General features: G+C 49.9%; 1 protein-coding gene across 2 annotated transcripts in view; it reads right to left on the bottom strand.

Annotated features, from left to right (window-relative positions):
• LOC144950035 (cullin-4A-like) overlaps positions 1-6638 on the bottom strand; it is a 35338-nt gene extending 28700 nt beyond the window's left edge. For both annotated transcript variants that reach the window (XM_078879999.1, XM_078879998.1), the window contains exon 1: positions 5906-6638. In XM_078879999.1, coding sequence (XP_078736125.1) covers positions 5906-6386 — 481 coding nt within the window. In that variant the 5' untranslated portion in view covers positions 6387-6638. The remainder of the gene's footprint in view (positions 1-5905) is intronic.
• Positions 6639-16034: the final 9396 nt, after the last annotated feature.

The raw sequence follows: 16034 nt of genomic DNA on the forward strand, positions 1-16034 counted from the left end.
CAACCTCGCCTAGATTCCTTCTGGGCAAAGGTGGCCCATCCCTGGAAGGCTTACTAGGCCACAGTGGGAGATGGTGCAAAGGACTGTCCCATGTCACAGTTACGCCCAATTCTTCAAACCACTGCTGCCAGTGCGAGGTTGCAGATGTGATTGACTGAGCGGTGAACTCCGTGTAAGGCTGAAAGCCCCGTGTGGGGCTGTGAAGAAGTAGCTATGCGTCCAGTGTGATGCTGTTAGCAGTGAAGCTGCGAGGGAGTGGCTGTGAGTGATAAGCTTGTGCCGGAGGCCCCGAGGGGACAGGTGTCTATGACGTCTCCTGGCCAAACCCCATTTGGCGGAGCCAGGAGATTGAATCTCGGGGCTCCTCCAGAAACAACAAAAAGCCACTACGGATGGCCACGTGGAATGTCGAACACTTACTGCAGAGGAGAGGCTGCCACTCCTCTGTCAGGAGCTGGACCGGTACTGCCTGGATCTCTGTGGCATTCAGGAGGTCCGGCGGACCGGCTCTGGCTCCTCCCACCATGAGGGGTGGACAGTCCTACACTCGGGGCAGGAGACTGCCAAACAACAGGGAGTGGCTCTTCTTCTGAACAAAAGAATGAAGGGGGCGTGGGAGCGTGGCGGTGAGGTGTGGGAAGCTGTAAGCCCCAGGCTACTTTGGGCTCGCCTTCCCATCAACCGGAGACGAGGAGTGGTGGTCGTGGTTACTTATGCCCCCACCGAAGACGAACATCCGTGGAGGGATACAGGCAAGGCTGATGAGTCAGATGCCTTCTATGTCCTCCTGTCACAAGTGCTAGCTAAAGTAGCCACTCGGGAAAGAGTCATCTTGTTGGGTGACTTTAATGCCCGAGTTGGTCATGATGCTGGCACCTGGTCTGGAGTGATAGGAAGGCATGGGTCAGATCACCTCAATAACAACGATAGGAGACCGCTAGATTTTCGTGCAGCCCATGGGCTTGTAATTACCAACACGCTGTTCCAGCATCGGCGCATCCACACAACATCATGGATGCATGCCGGGTCCAAGCAAGAACATCTGCTGGACTACATAGTGACAGAACAGCGGATGCGGGCCCATGTCCTTGACACCAGGACCTACCGTGGAGCTGATCTGCCCTCTGACCATCGACTTGTCATCTGTAAGATGCGCCTGCCATTCTTCCACTCCGGTGGTGGGTGTACACCCAGAACCCCATTCAAATCTAAGGTGGCCTGGTCTCAGCTGATGAAAGTTGCAAGCTAGAATTTCATAATCGCTTGCGACTGGGGTTGGCATCGTCCCCCACTCCTCCAGATTTCGAGTGTAAATGGGTGAGGTTTAGGACTGTGACTCAGGCAGCTGCAGTGGCTGCTTTGGGTACGCAGTCCAGACCTCCCCAGAGACCCTGGCTGACAGAGGAGGTGTTCAAGCTGGCTGAGAAAAAGCGACAGGCCCACTCTAATCGTCTACAGCATCCCACGTCAGAGAATGAGGAGGCTTACCACAGCCTTCGCTCGGAGGTTCGGAGAGCTGTGAGGCGCTGCAAGGATGGGTGGTGGTCGCGGGTTGCTGAGAAGATGGAGTCTGCCTCAATGGCCTGCGATCACAAATCCCTATTTAACTCCAACAAAAAAGTAACCTGCAGTGCCACACCTATTAACATCATTAGGGGAAAAAACGGTGATTCAATCTCCGACCCCCAGGAACACGTTTGCAGATTTGCTGAGCATTTCTGTTAAGTCCTGGGGGAGGGGAAATCCCTCGACATGGAAAACATCGTGGGACAAAAGTGGGGATGACCCTGCTGAGGCTGCCGTGCCTCAAATATTGGAAAAAGTCATCCCCTGTGAGTGGCTGACTGAGGTGCCATCTGTTGAGGAAGTACTGAAGGCGATCCAGAGTCTGAGACCAGGAAAGGCACCGGACAGAGATAATCTCCCAAGCAAAATGCTGATGGAGGGTGGCGTTTGTGCACAGACTGCCCTACATGACATCATAACAACAGTATGGACCACTGGACGGGTTCCACAGGATTGGAAGGATGCCCTGGTGGTCCCCTCTAAGAAGTGTGACCGCACAGACTGTAACAACTACAGGGGCATCTCACTCCTCAGTGTGCCACGCTGAGGAGAGGCTTGGGGAGCCCCAATGTGGTTTCAGGAATGGGCGGTCCTGTACAGATGCCATATTCTCTGTCCGTTTGCTACAGTTGAGGTGTAGGGAATTCCAACAAGACCTACATCTTTGCTTTATTGACCTGGTCCAGGCCTATGATACCATCAGTAGGCCTGGGCTCTGGGTTGTTCTTCGTGCTTTCGGAGTCCCTGACCCTCTGCTTACGATCATTAAGGACCTTCATGATGGTGAGCGGGCCCGGTTAAAACTACGTGGCCGGGAGTTGGTGCGACAGGGATGTCCTCTGGCTCCAACATTATTTAACATATTTTTCGACCATGTAGTTCGTGAAGCCTTTGATGGCTGTACCAGAGGAATTTCCATCTGGTAAAGATACAATGGGAGGCTGATCGATGCCCGGGTGTGGTCAACCACATTATGTATGCCGATGATCTGGTAATTGACGCTCACTCAGAGGAGGAGTTGGAGGCGCTGCTGCTGAAACTGGAGCGTGCCACTAAGAGGTGGGGCCTTACTATCAGCCCCACCAAAACTAAGCACTTGCCTGGGTATTTTGTACCATCGGGCACTCCACCCCCACAACTCCCAATCGGTGATGGGGTCAGTTGTGGAGAGAGTGGAGAGTTTCCCATACCTGGGCAGTGTGCTCATGACCGGCTCCGGTTTGACAGCACAGGTCTCACTCAGAATCAGTTGAGCGGCATTATCTTTTCATCGGTTGCGTAACGCTGTGTGGAAGCTACCTGGTCTGTCGCTCCGCACGAAGCTTCAAGTCTTCTCGGCCACGGTCATTCCCTCCCTTCTGTACGCTAGCGAAACATGGACCCCCCTAATGCAGTATCTTCGCCGATTGGAAACATTTAGGCTGGCCTGCCTATGATCCATACTGGGTTTAAGCAGGCTGGATTGTGTGAGGAGCTCACAAATCTTTGAAAGATCGGAGCAAAGTCCCATCGGTGAGCTCCTCCGGCAGGCAAGGCTGCGTTGGCTGGGTCATGTAGCCCGCATGCCCAGTCACCGCATGCTTAAACAGCTTTTGTTTGGCCGGACAGAGGGGGCTATACGGGCGCGGCACGGGCTAGAGAAGAGATAGAGTGATGTGGTACAGGAGGATGTGGAGCTGAGTGGACATGCCGATGACTGGTCCCAGCGGTGTCAAAATCGGCCTCTGTGGAGGAGGCTCGTGAAAGACGCTGCTGGGCAGTTGGAAGCAGTCGCCCTCCAACAACAACGGAGGGCGGAGGAGCGACGCTCACAACAACGAGCGGAGCACCGCTCGGGGGGCACAGGTGGTGCATCAGCCAGTCATCTCGGTCATCTCAGTCAGTTGACCCGTGGCACCTGGGTCTGCCTCGTGACCTCCTGCCAGCGGGCGTTCGACACTTCACGTGGCCTCAAGGTGCACATGGGCCTGGCACAAGCGTCGTGGTGACGTCACCGCTACTTAGTGGCGAATGGCGGTTGTTGTTGTGAGTGAGCCCCCGTGTGAGGCTGAGTGAGCAGTTGTGAGCCCCGTGTGAAGCGATGGAGAAATGTCCTAACTCAGTCATGCCGGCCTCTGACTGCGGCTCAGGGAAAGTTATTTATGGTCACGTGAGTGAGGAAAGCTCCGCTCACTGCCTGGGAGCATCGTGGCCGAGTTTGTGTCGTGAGGATTGCGTGCGAACGCGTCACATATAAGACATTCCATCACACAGCACAACATGACAAACAAATATAACACAATAAAAGTGAAAACAAAAGAAAATAGAACCCAACAGAACAAATCTGATCATAAAGCAACTTTAACAAAAACTACCCAACACAACCAAACAATACAAAACACTGCCTAAACTACCTAAACATCACACGGAACCAAATACAACCCAACATTACCTAAAGCATACTAAACCCAACACAACCTAAACAATACACTGACCACAATACTACCCAACACTGCGAAAACAAGACACTAAATCCAACACGACCTAATATACACAACGTGGTCGTCATGTAAGCCTGGTCCAGCATGTATAACTATAGGTGGATAGTACAGCGATAAGACATCTCATATGAAACACTTATTAATGTCTTCATGAATGTAACACAGCTACAATAATTATTTGTCATACGTTATGTTGGTATTACAAATCTATTCAAATGCCTGGATGCTTGTGTTTTATTTAAAGGCCTAGCAAGTTTCAAGCCCCTCTTTTTGCCTAGATCCCCTGCCGGGTTCGCTCGACAGGGCTGCCTAGGTGATGAGGGAGGGCGGGGGGGTCACGTAGATACAAGGGCCGTGATTGAGGGCAGTGCCTGTTTATTGGCATCTGTGTTGGAAACTAAAGAAACTAAGTGACAGAGATTAACATCGCACTTGTGTAAAATGTGATCACTGGAACTATTTTACGAGCAGGAAAGTAAAAATGTTTCATAACCCAAAAACAATACAAGCGTGACCCACCACTACGACATTAGACTAGTGACGTCATTGATTTGACACTGGTACACATTCACTATCGCAGAGTTAAACACACATTGCTGCCATAGAGATACACACACCACGACGATCACAGACACGCCATTACGATCAGATACACCCAGATAGTTATACAAAACACCATAACAAACACTCATGCAGAAATACAAACACCTTCACTATCACAAACACCATGACAAAGAAACACCATTAACAATACAGACGAAACAGCATTACTAACACATACACAAATGATGTCACTAAAACACACACCATTAAACAAACAAATCACCAGAGGTGTGGACTCGAGTCATGTGACTTGGACTCGAGTCAGACTCGAGTCATGAATTTGATGACTTGCGACTCGACTTGGACTTGCATAACAATGACTTTGTCCCACCTATGAGATGTGGACTCGAGTCATGTGACTTGGACTCGAGTCAGACTCGAGTCATGAATTTGATGACTTGCGACTCGACTTGGACTTGCATAACAATGACTTTGTCCCACCTCTGCAAATCACCCATAGGAACACATACATTACTACTAGATATACACAAAATATAATTAAATAGTATACACACGATTACTGAAACGCTCGCAATCCTCACTACACAATAACACAAATGGACAAATACGATACACACACTAAACAATGTCACAAACGAAACCCATTCCCCATTGATGCCTGGTCCCCGCCATGTGAATGCGGTGTTTACATCTCAGGGCTGACAAGAGTTGAACAAGTTACCAGTGTCATCGTCACAACGCAGTACAGACGACCCGAAGTGAACTCCACTAACTCTTCCTCGCTCTTTTAGGCCGAGTCCACCTAGCGGGGCCTTCACGGTTTAGCAAGGAATCAGATCCGACACTCGTTTGTATGTATTGTGTATGGTGAACTTCTTTCGCACCTCCGATCAGCACGTAGCCAACCGTACTCATCGGAGGTGCGATCCTTTATGCACACACTCACTCACACATACAACAGCACAAGATCCTTCATGTAGCCTTTAAACTGGGGTGGGAAAAGTGGTGCTAGAGAGCAAATATTAAGGGGCCGGAATGCTGCACCAGGGGGTGGTGTGGCCAGGACCACGCCAGGCAGCCTTTGTATCCCCAGTGGCGATGCTTACACGACAGTGGCTTGGTCGACCTCGGGGAACAGTAGAATAGGTTCGATCAGGCCACATACTGCCACCACACGCCACTGATAAAACCATTGGCCTGGAGTCGAACTCGGATGGCCGAGGTCGTCGTGCGGTGCCCGAACCACTCCATCACCACCACACACGAACACACGGCAGAGCAGCCTGGGCCCGCACCTCTGAAGTTCTTGATGACGAGCTTCTTGGCCGAGCCGGGTTTGTTGTTGCCGCTGCTGCCGCCCGCGGCCGCCTTGGTGAGGCCATTCGTGTGGCCGAGCGCCGAGATGGTCGCCCTGCGCTGGTTCTGCTGCCCCTCGTCCATGTCGCACTGCTGCCCCTTGAACCTCTTGGCGGCGTGGTGCGCGGTGCCGTGGGGCGACTGCAGAGCCGAGTGGAGTTGGGCCTGTCCCGGACTCGGCTCCAACCCCTGCCCAGAGTCTTTCCCCGAGCCAGACACCTGCGCTGAACCCTGCTGCTGCTGCTGCGCTTGCCCCGAGTCTTTCCCCGAGCCCTGGCCTGAGACCTGTCCTAGAGGGCTGTGGCTAAACCCTGCCACCTCCTGCCCTCTCCCCGCTGCTGCCGCTGCTGCTGCTGCTGCCGCCCTCTCTCCCTGCTGCTCCGTGGCCCCCGCGCTCCCCTCGGCGCGCAGCATCAACATGAACCGCGGCCCGGGGGGGGGCTGCGCGCCGCGTGGCCGTGCGCGCCGCGCGTGGCTGCGTCTAGAGTCGCGGCACGAGTGGCTGTTGTGAGTGGCTGCTGCTGCTGATGCCTATGCTGTTGTGTATCGTGGCCGTGGTTATCGTTGTTGTTGTTTCTGGGTGTTTGTTGTTATTGTTGTCGCTTCTTGACGTTGCCGCTCGCGCTCCTTTGTAGGCGACTCTAAGATGGCCACCACTGCGGCACAAAGCATGACGGGAAGCGCGAAATAAATAAATAACCCGAGGAGGGGCGGGTCCAAGGGCGGGGCTCTAGCTGGTGGTGACGTCACGTCAAGGTTATTTTTAGCGCGTTGCGTCATCGCGGATTGGCGGGAAGCATCAACTGGCGAGGAGTGCCCGGATGTAGCACTGAAAGTGCGGGGGGCTGGGAGAACTTTCCCTCACGGAGGTCCAATTTGGATCTTTAAATACTCAATATATTTTAGCGAGCCGCGCATTAGTTGCCACTTTAACTTTGAGGATGCTTAGAACTGGATGATCCATTGCCTAATGCGCCGCACACCGCGTCTCGAACAGCGCCGGCATCGACTTGATGGGTGACAGCACGAAGCTGATTAAGCTGGCAAGTTCAAGTTCATTTATTAGGTATAGCCCTGTGAGCCATTCAGCTCTTGAATCGGGTGCAACCGCAACAAACAAAAAACAAAAACATGAACAAAAAACATCTTAAAGTGAATATGTGACTAAGTGCAAACAGAAAATCCAAGAAAAGACAGCAAAACATTGCAGAAAAAACACCGTACACCAACACTGTGTGCAAAAATCCCAGTGGGATGCAAGTCAAACAACAACAACAACCACAAGACAGCTTAGATTAAGGCCATCAGTCTAACTCTGTACTACAACAAACAAACATGGCTAAACCAATACACTTTTCGAAATCACCAAAATAAAGCCATGAAAGCAATGAAAAAGCAATCATAGGAACTGTGACAGAATTTTCACAATAAATGGCATAAACAACATGTACTACCAAAACCCTGCAGCCATAGCTGGCTGCATGAGTCACTCCACCTTTAAGATCAGCACACTAAATCAAAACACAGGTCATACTTTGTAGCGATCATCCGGAGCGAAACATTTTATTTTAGGTCACTGAATAGCACTGGCAGCTAGGGGTGTACAACTCCTCTAGAGCAGTTTTGAGTGAAGATCTCATAGGTAGTGACTCAAGTTTCAATTTATTGGCAACAGCATTCCAGACCCTGGGGGCATCAATAGCAAAGGCCCTTCCTCCAGTATATGTACGGCAATAGGGAATATTAAGCTGGTAAATGAGTGTAGACCTTAGGTCAAATTTGTTCTTTGAAACAGAGATGAGATCCAGCAGGTAATCAGCAGATTCTTTTGCAAGTACATCATGAATAAATAAGATCTGGTGCACAAGCCGTCGAACATTCAGAGATGTTAAGTTTGACCCAATGTAGAGATCACAGTGGTGAGTCCTATATGGGCAGTTCAATGCAAATCTTAAGGCCGAGTGATACATTGAGTCAAGCTTCTTCAGTACAGTACTTGGGGCTGATTTATAAACAATGTCACAGTAATCAAGTAGAGGCAGTATGGTAGCTTTAATCAATTCCAAACGGAAAATAGGGGGGAAGCAGTGCTTGTGTCGATATAGAAAACCAATTTTAATTTTTGTCTTTTTCCCAATATAATCAATGTGATCTTCAAAATTCAGTTTTGAATCCAGGATGATCCCAAGATACTTATAGATCTTAACTTGCTCTATTTGATCATTATTTAAGGAATGTAATTTGGGGAAAATAACTTCCCGCTTTAGTCCTGGTGAGAAGCATAGCACCTTGGTTTTGGCAGGATTTAGGACTAGTTTAAGAGCAACTAGCTGATGTTGTAGTTTGTTGAAATCACTCTGGAGCTTAGCAATCACGTCATCCGGAGAGCGGCCAGCAGTAATTAGTACCGTGTCATCTGCAAAAAGATTTACCCTGGAATAATCCAGTTCAGTGCCCAAGTCATTTACATAAAGAGAGAACAAGAGGGGGCCGAGAATGGAACCCTGTGGAACCCCTTTTGTTATCTTAACACTGTTTGACCTCCAACCATCTGTGAATACAGTTTGGGTGCGAGAAAAGAGGTAATTTTTTAACCATTTTACTGTGTTTTCGGAAAAACCGAGGCAACTTATTTTACTAAGCAGGATGTTGTGGTCTACTGTATCAAAAGCTTTGGACAAGTCAAGAAAAAGACAGGCGCAGTACTGCTTATTATCAAGGCTACTGTAAATGTGATTCATAGAGTCTAATGCAGCAGATGTGGTGCTGTATTTTTTTCGGAACCCAGATTGTTTTAGATGTAATAGATTGTTGGCGGACAGGAAACTGATAATTTGGTAGTTCAATAATTTTTCAAAAATTTTCATCAACGGGGATAAAATTGAGATAGGTCGGTAGTTATTTGGATCATCTTTAGGGCCCCCTTTGTGAAGTGGACGAACATAGGAATGTTTCCATTCTAGAGGAACTGATGCTTCTTTGATGGACAGGTTGAAAATATGGGCTATAGGTTTGTATATTAGGTGACCAACACTTAGTAGAGCAAAGACGGGAATACTATCTGCTCCGGTAGAGGAGGACCCTTTGAGGAAGGACAGTTGTTTCAGAACATTACTTTCGTGGATTGGCTGAAAACTAAATTCGCTTAATGTTTGGATAGGGGTGTAGGAATTTGCATGAGCAGGGGTGACTCCCAATAGATTATCAAATAGGGTACCAGCTTCAGAAAAATGAAGGTTAAAATTGTCAACTATTTTTTGGGGATCTGAAAAATATTCCCCATTTCGGTTAAGCTGAACGGGCAGATGATCTGTTTTGGATGCCTTTTCGATACATTTGATTGTTTTCCAGAAAATCCTGGCATTTCCATGAGATTCAAGGAGAGTAGAAGAGAAGTAGTCATTTTTTGCATGCCGTATTTTTTTGACGCATCTATTCCTTAAAATCCTGTATTCTAGCCAGTCATTAACCAAATTACTTTTCTGAGCACATGCCCAAGCCTTGTCTCTAGTTTTCATGAGTTTTGTAATCAAAGGATCAAACCATGGTGGACGATTGCCTTTAGTTTTAAATTTAACCAACGGAGCATGTTTGTTAAGAATTTGTAGAAACGTGTACCTGAAGGTCTCCCAAGCCGTAGTCAGGTTTGGAATATCACAGACCTTGTCAATATCCGAGTGAAGCACATCATTAGTAAATGCCTGTATGCTGAAGTGTCTCATGGAGTGCTTCTCAACCAATTTAGGGGGGGCTTTGTGTCTGGCTGATGATCTCACCCCAAAAATGAAGGAGTGATCACTAAGGTTATTACCTAGAACACCAGTCAGTGCGAAATTGTGAGGGGCATTTGTCAATAGGACGTCAAGCAGAGATGACTGTCCCGGATTTTTTAGGTTGGGTCTTGTGGGGACATTTATTAATTGCCCGGTGTGTGAGCGGGTCTTGGCGACACGTGGAACGATGCACGATGATGACTCTGCAACGTCCCACGAAGGGACCCGTGATGACTATTAACTTGTCGCTTTACGGTCAACTTTGTGAGATCGTTTCATCATCATCATCGTGGTGGTGCCCGGGCACCGTGAGGGGCAATGCTCACCACGTCTCTCCCTCGCACCAGTAAAAACTCCTCCTCCAGTCGCCACATCCCTCCTCTAGTGTCCTACAGCTCTCACCGTGAGTCTCTTAGATATCGGCAGATGTTTGTGTGTTCGCTTCTCCACTGCTGCACCACTCGCCTCGTCATGGTCACTCGGCGCTTCAGCCGCTCTCCTGCAACCACGGGGGGAGCTCCACCACAACCACCACGGGGGGAGCTCCACCACAACCACCACGGGGGAGCTCCACCATCCCGTGGAGAGCTCCACCACAACCACCACGGGGGGAGCTCCACCACAACCACCACGGGGGAGCTCCACCACAACCACCACGGGGGAGCTCCACCACAACCACGGGGGGGAGCTCCATCACAACCACCACGGGGGGAGCTCCACCACAACCACCACGGGGGGAGCTCCATCACAACCACCACGGGGGGGAGCTCCACCACCACGGGGGGAGCTCCATCACAACCACCACGGGGGAGCTCCACCACAACCACCACGGGGGGAGCTCCACCACCACCACGGGGGGAGCACCACCACAACCACCACGGGGGGAGCTCCACCACAACCACCACGGGGGAGCTCCACCACAACCACCACGGGGGGGGAGCTCCACCACCACCACGGGGGGAGCTCCACCACCACGGGGGGAGCTCCACCACAACCACCACGGGGGGGAGCTCCACCACCACGGGGGGGAGCTCCACCACAACCACCACGGGGGGAGCTCCACCACAACCACCACGGGGGGGAGCTCCACCACCACGGGGGGGAACTCCACCACCACCACGGGGGGAGCTCCATCACAACCACCACGGGGGGGAGCTCCACCACCACCACGGGGGGAGCTCCACCACCACGGGGGGAGCTCCATCACAACCACCACGGGGGGAGCTCCACCACAACCACCACGGGGGGGAGCTCCACCACCACGGGGGGGAGCTCCACCACAACCACCACGGGGGGAGCTCCACCACAACCACCACGGGGGGGGAGCTCCACCACCACCACCACGGGGGGAGCTCCACCACCACGGGGGGAGCTCCATCACAACCACCGCGGGGGGGAGCTCCACCACCACGGGGGGGAGCTCCACCACAACCACCACGGGGGGAGCTCCACCACAACCACCACGGGGGGGAGCTCCACCACCACCACCACGGGGGGAGCTGCACCACAACCACCACGGGAGGAGCTCCACCACAACCACCACGAGGGGAGCTCCATCACAACCACCACGGGGGGAGCTCCATCACAACCACCACGGGGGGGAGCTCCACCACAACCACCACGGGGGGAGCTCCACCACAACCACCACGGGGGGGAGCTCCATCACCACCACCACGGGGGGGAGCTCCACCACAACCACCACGGGGGGGAGCTCCACCACCACAACCACGGGGGGAGCTCCATCACAACCACCACGGGGGGGAGCTCCACAACCACGGGAGAGCCGGACAACGTGGCCGTCGTGGTTGCCCTTTGCTCTCAGCGCCCCGCTGGGCTCCATACCTCTCGACTCACGATCTCACCATGCGTTAGTGCAGGGGTCCTCAAACTTTTTAAACAGGGGGCCAGTTCACTGTCCCTCAGACCGTTGGAGGGCCGGACTATAGTTAAAAAAAACTATGAACAAATTCCTATGCACACTGCATATATCTTATTTTGAAGTAAAGAAACAAAACGGGAACAAATACAATATTTAAAATGAAGAACAAGTAAAGTTAAATCAACAAACTTGCCAGTATTTTAATGGGAACTATGGGCCTGCCTTTGGCTAATGAGATGGTCAATGTCCGGTTCCATATTTGTCACTGCTAGTCGTAACAAGTGATGCAAGTGTGCATCCGTTAGTCTAGATCTGGTTGGAGATTTCAAATGTTTCATTCTGGAAAAAGTCTGTTCACAGACATAAGTGCTGCCAAAGAGGGTTGCCATTTTGAGTGCATGGTTCCTGAGATGAGGATATGTCTCAGAGGAGAGAGATGCATAGAAATTATGAAGGCTGCTTGACTTGAATGCGTCTTTCAGAGAGTCACAATTCTGCAGTTCAGCCAGTTCCATTTGGTAAATTGTATCCACATTTTCAATGTCAATAGAAAATGGGTTACGGAAAAGCTGTATGTCCTGTTCATGGAGATGAAGCTCTTTAAATCTAAATTGGAACTCCTTTTGCAATTTTTCCAGTGAATCCACATATGTTTTGTTTGGGAATGCAACCAATCAATGGTTTTTCCGCTAACAGATTTTGAGTTGTGGGGAGATGGCAGAAGTTGTCCTCCTTCACTTGTTTGATGAGGAGGCCTAATTTTATTTCAAATGCTTTGACATGTGATTGCATATCACAGATGAGCTTCCCCTTTCCTTGAAGTTGCACATTGAAACTGTTGAGTAGCTCTGTTACATCTGTCAGAAAGGCAAGGTGCCATTTCCATTCTGCATCATTGAGCTCTGGTACTTCTTTGTTTTTTGAAAGCAGAAAAGCTGTAATCTGTGGAAGTCATAGAAACGTTTCAAAACTCTCCCTCGACTCAGCCAACAGACTTCTGTGTGGTACAGAACATCTTCATAGTCAACATTTAGCTCAGACAGAAATTCCTGAAATTGTCTGTGGTTTAGTGCATGAGCTCTAATGAATTTCGATTTAAAGCTTTCGTGACTGCAGGGATTCATCTTCTTGGTTCTTTCGGTAAAGTCACGTAGAAGGGAAGTAATAAAATAATAAAAATAAAACATAATAAAATAATTCTCACGACGTTTCGGCCACAACGCAAGCAGCCGTCCTCAGGTGAAAACCAGGTCTTTCGAGACGACAGCGTCTGAATGAAACAGCACACGAGCTTGGAGCATATATATATGCTGGGTTGGAAGGGGTGGGGGGGAAGGGCGCCATGACAAAAAAAATTGCATATCAAGAGGAATTTAGCATATTTATGGGAAATGCAGGTATGTGATTAGTACTACATATGCCCGTGCATTATGCAGGACTAGCAGCATCAAAGGGAGGGGATATGGGAAATGCAGGAATGTGATTAGTACTACATATGCCCGTGCATTATGCAGGATTAGCAGCATCAAAGGGAGGGGTAGCATTAATACTCCTTCCCTTTATTAAATCTACCCCTCCCTTTGATGCTGCTAATCCTGCATAATGCACGGGCATAATTAGTACTATTCACATACCTTCATTTCCCATATCCCCTCCCTTTGATGCTGCTAGTCCTGCATAATGCACGGGCATATGTAGTACTAATCACATACTTGCATTTCCCATAAATATGCTAAATTCCTCTTGATATGCAAATTCCTTTGTCAAGGCGCCCAGCTTATATATATGCTCCAAGCTCGTGTGCTGTTTCGTTCAGACGCTGTCGCGTCGACAGACCTGGTTTTCACCTGAGGACGGCTGCTTGCGTTGTGGCCGAAACGTCGTGAGAATTATTTTTATTATGTTTTATTTTTATTATTTTATTACTTCCCTTCTACGTAGCTCTAATGAAGTTAATACAAGATACCACAATTTTCATAACAGAGTCCCACTTCAGTGATTTACTACACAGCGCTTGTTGGTGGATGAGGCAGTGTATGACTATTGGATGAAAATGGTTATGTTTGTCCATCTCTTGGTTAATGCGAGCAATTACTCCTTTCTTAGACCCCAACATGCTAGGAGCACCATCAGTTGTCACACTGGCTAGTTTAGCCCAGTTCAGCTCCAAACCATTCACAGTTTGGCAAACCTTTTCATAGATATCCTCTCCTGTAGTTGTCCCTTTGATGCTTTGCAGTGCAGCAAGCTCTTCTGTGACTTCGAAATAGTCATTCGTCCCACGAATAAAAATTAGAAGTTGTGCAGAATCACGAACATCATTGCTTTCGTCGAGTGCCAAGGAAAAATAGTAAAGTTTTTTTGTGGAGTTTTGCAAATGCTGATGCAAATTGTCTCCCATTTCTTCAATTCTCCGTGTAATTGTAGGTCCTGAAAGACTCACTGTACTAAATAAATCGGCCTTCTCTGGACACATCTCTTTGGCAACAGAAAGAAGGCATTCTTTAACAAATTCTCCCTCCACGAATGGTCTGCCAGTGCACGCTATTAGCTTGGTAACTTGAAAACTTGCTCGCAGTGATGAAATATTTAGCTGCTTTTGCTTCACAAAAGTATTTTGCTGAGTTGTTAATGTATTTTTCAGTTTTAATATTTTATCTTTTCTCACTTCTCCGACCAAAAAATCATATTTATCTTCATGTTGAGTTTCATAGTGTCGACGTAAATTGTATTCTTTGAACACAGACACTATATTCTGGCATATCAGACACACAGCTCTTTCCTTGTACTGCATGAAAAAGTAATCATAAGTCCACTGTTCTTTGAATATCCTACACTCCGAGTCAATTTTTCTCTTTCTTGACATCATTGTTTCCTAGGGAGTCAAAATTGCTATTAGTAAAATACCAATATATATACAGCGCTACAAAAACAATATGCCAGCAATAACTTTGCCCACACAGAGACATACAGACTGCACTGCCCATCAATGCAGTCTGATTGGGGGAACTCCGCTTTTACCCCAGGCTCACACTGGTGCGGGTGCCATTAAAACGTTAATTATACCTGCAGTTTTGTTCACAGTGCAGCCGGCCCCTCCCACATGCCCTGGCTTCCTCTGAGTCCTGGGAGGTGGAGTAGTAGTCCGGCTGCGCTGTTCAGTACCTCCCACCGCCTGAAGCTTGATTGCGGCCGGACTACAATTCCCATGATCCAGCGCTTCAGCCGGCCAGCCAATCGGCGGCGGCCGCCCCCTCTCCCTCTTCCACCAATGACCGTCCTTCTCATGTAGAAAATAAGTAACAGACAGGCAGCGGCGGCAAAAACACCCGGCGGGCCGGATAAATGTCCTCGGCGGGCCGCATGTGGCCCGCGGGCCGTAGTTTGAGGACCCCTGCGTTAGTGTGTAGTGTGTCAATGTGTAGTGTGTCAGTGGTTCGGAGACGAGGGTTCTAGGAGGCACCTTTATTCAACGCCTTCATAACTGAGCAGGTTCGCCCACGCACTCTCCGTGGTCGCCCAGCCTCAACACAACCCCGAGACAGCCAACAACTCTCCGGCCGTGCGACATCGAGCAGCCAAGACGACGACAGCGACGACGAGACGAGTCTACTCCCCACACCGGCACCCTGCTGAGCTCCCAGCAGCGCCTTCTATGCCTCCCAGCGCGGCCTGGCTCCTTCCTCCCTCCCTTCTGTAACCCACGAGCCGCCCCAGGGCCTTCCAGACGGCGTCTGCCATGGGCCTCGCCCCAGTTCCTCCGCCCTGCCGACACGGAGCCGTGTCCACCGCAGTCGCCGCTGCTGGGCACCAGCTGGCGCTATTACACTACAGGTGTATTATACTTCATTCTTTTATCTGATAAATGTCCCCTCTCTTGAGGCAAGGGGCGATCCATTTAGTAGGTACGCAAAAATCTGTAAAAACTTGACCCTCGCCCTGTACGCACGTGGACTTTTTACACCCCCCCCCCCCCCGAATCCTATAGAACGGCCGATATTTAATCCACGCAGAAACGATCAATGATTAATAATATGAACGTGTTAAAGCAAACAGATAGTCCACCGCAGGGACTAACTCATTTGAATGGCAATGTAGACAAATTATCGAGGCTTCACCCCCCCCCCCCCCCCCCGTTTCCTATGCGTACATTGTCAGTAGACCCCCCACCCCATACGCAAGCGAAAGCATTTGGGTTACCCCCCCCCTACATGCTTACGTACTAAATGGATGGCCCCCAATTGACAAATTTCCAATTTCATCGCCACAGCCTTACCGTCAACATCTACACGATTCTGTCTCAGTCGTGAAGGTAATTCTCCGAGTCCACGAGCTCCGTGTCCCTGGAGTCCACGAGCTTCCCTCGAGTCTTTGCTACAGACTCGCCACTGTTACTTGCTCTCAAGTTAAATCTGT

This window comes from Lampetra fluviatilis, chromosome 56 (genome assembly GCF_964198595.1).
Source record: "Lampetra fluviatilis chromosome 56, kcLamFluv1.1, whole genome shotgun sequence".
Lineage (NCBI taxonomy): Eukaryota > Metazoa > Chordata > Hyperoartia > Petromyzontiformes > Petromyzontidae > Lampetra > Lampetra fluviatilis.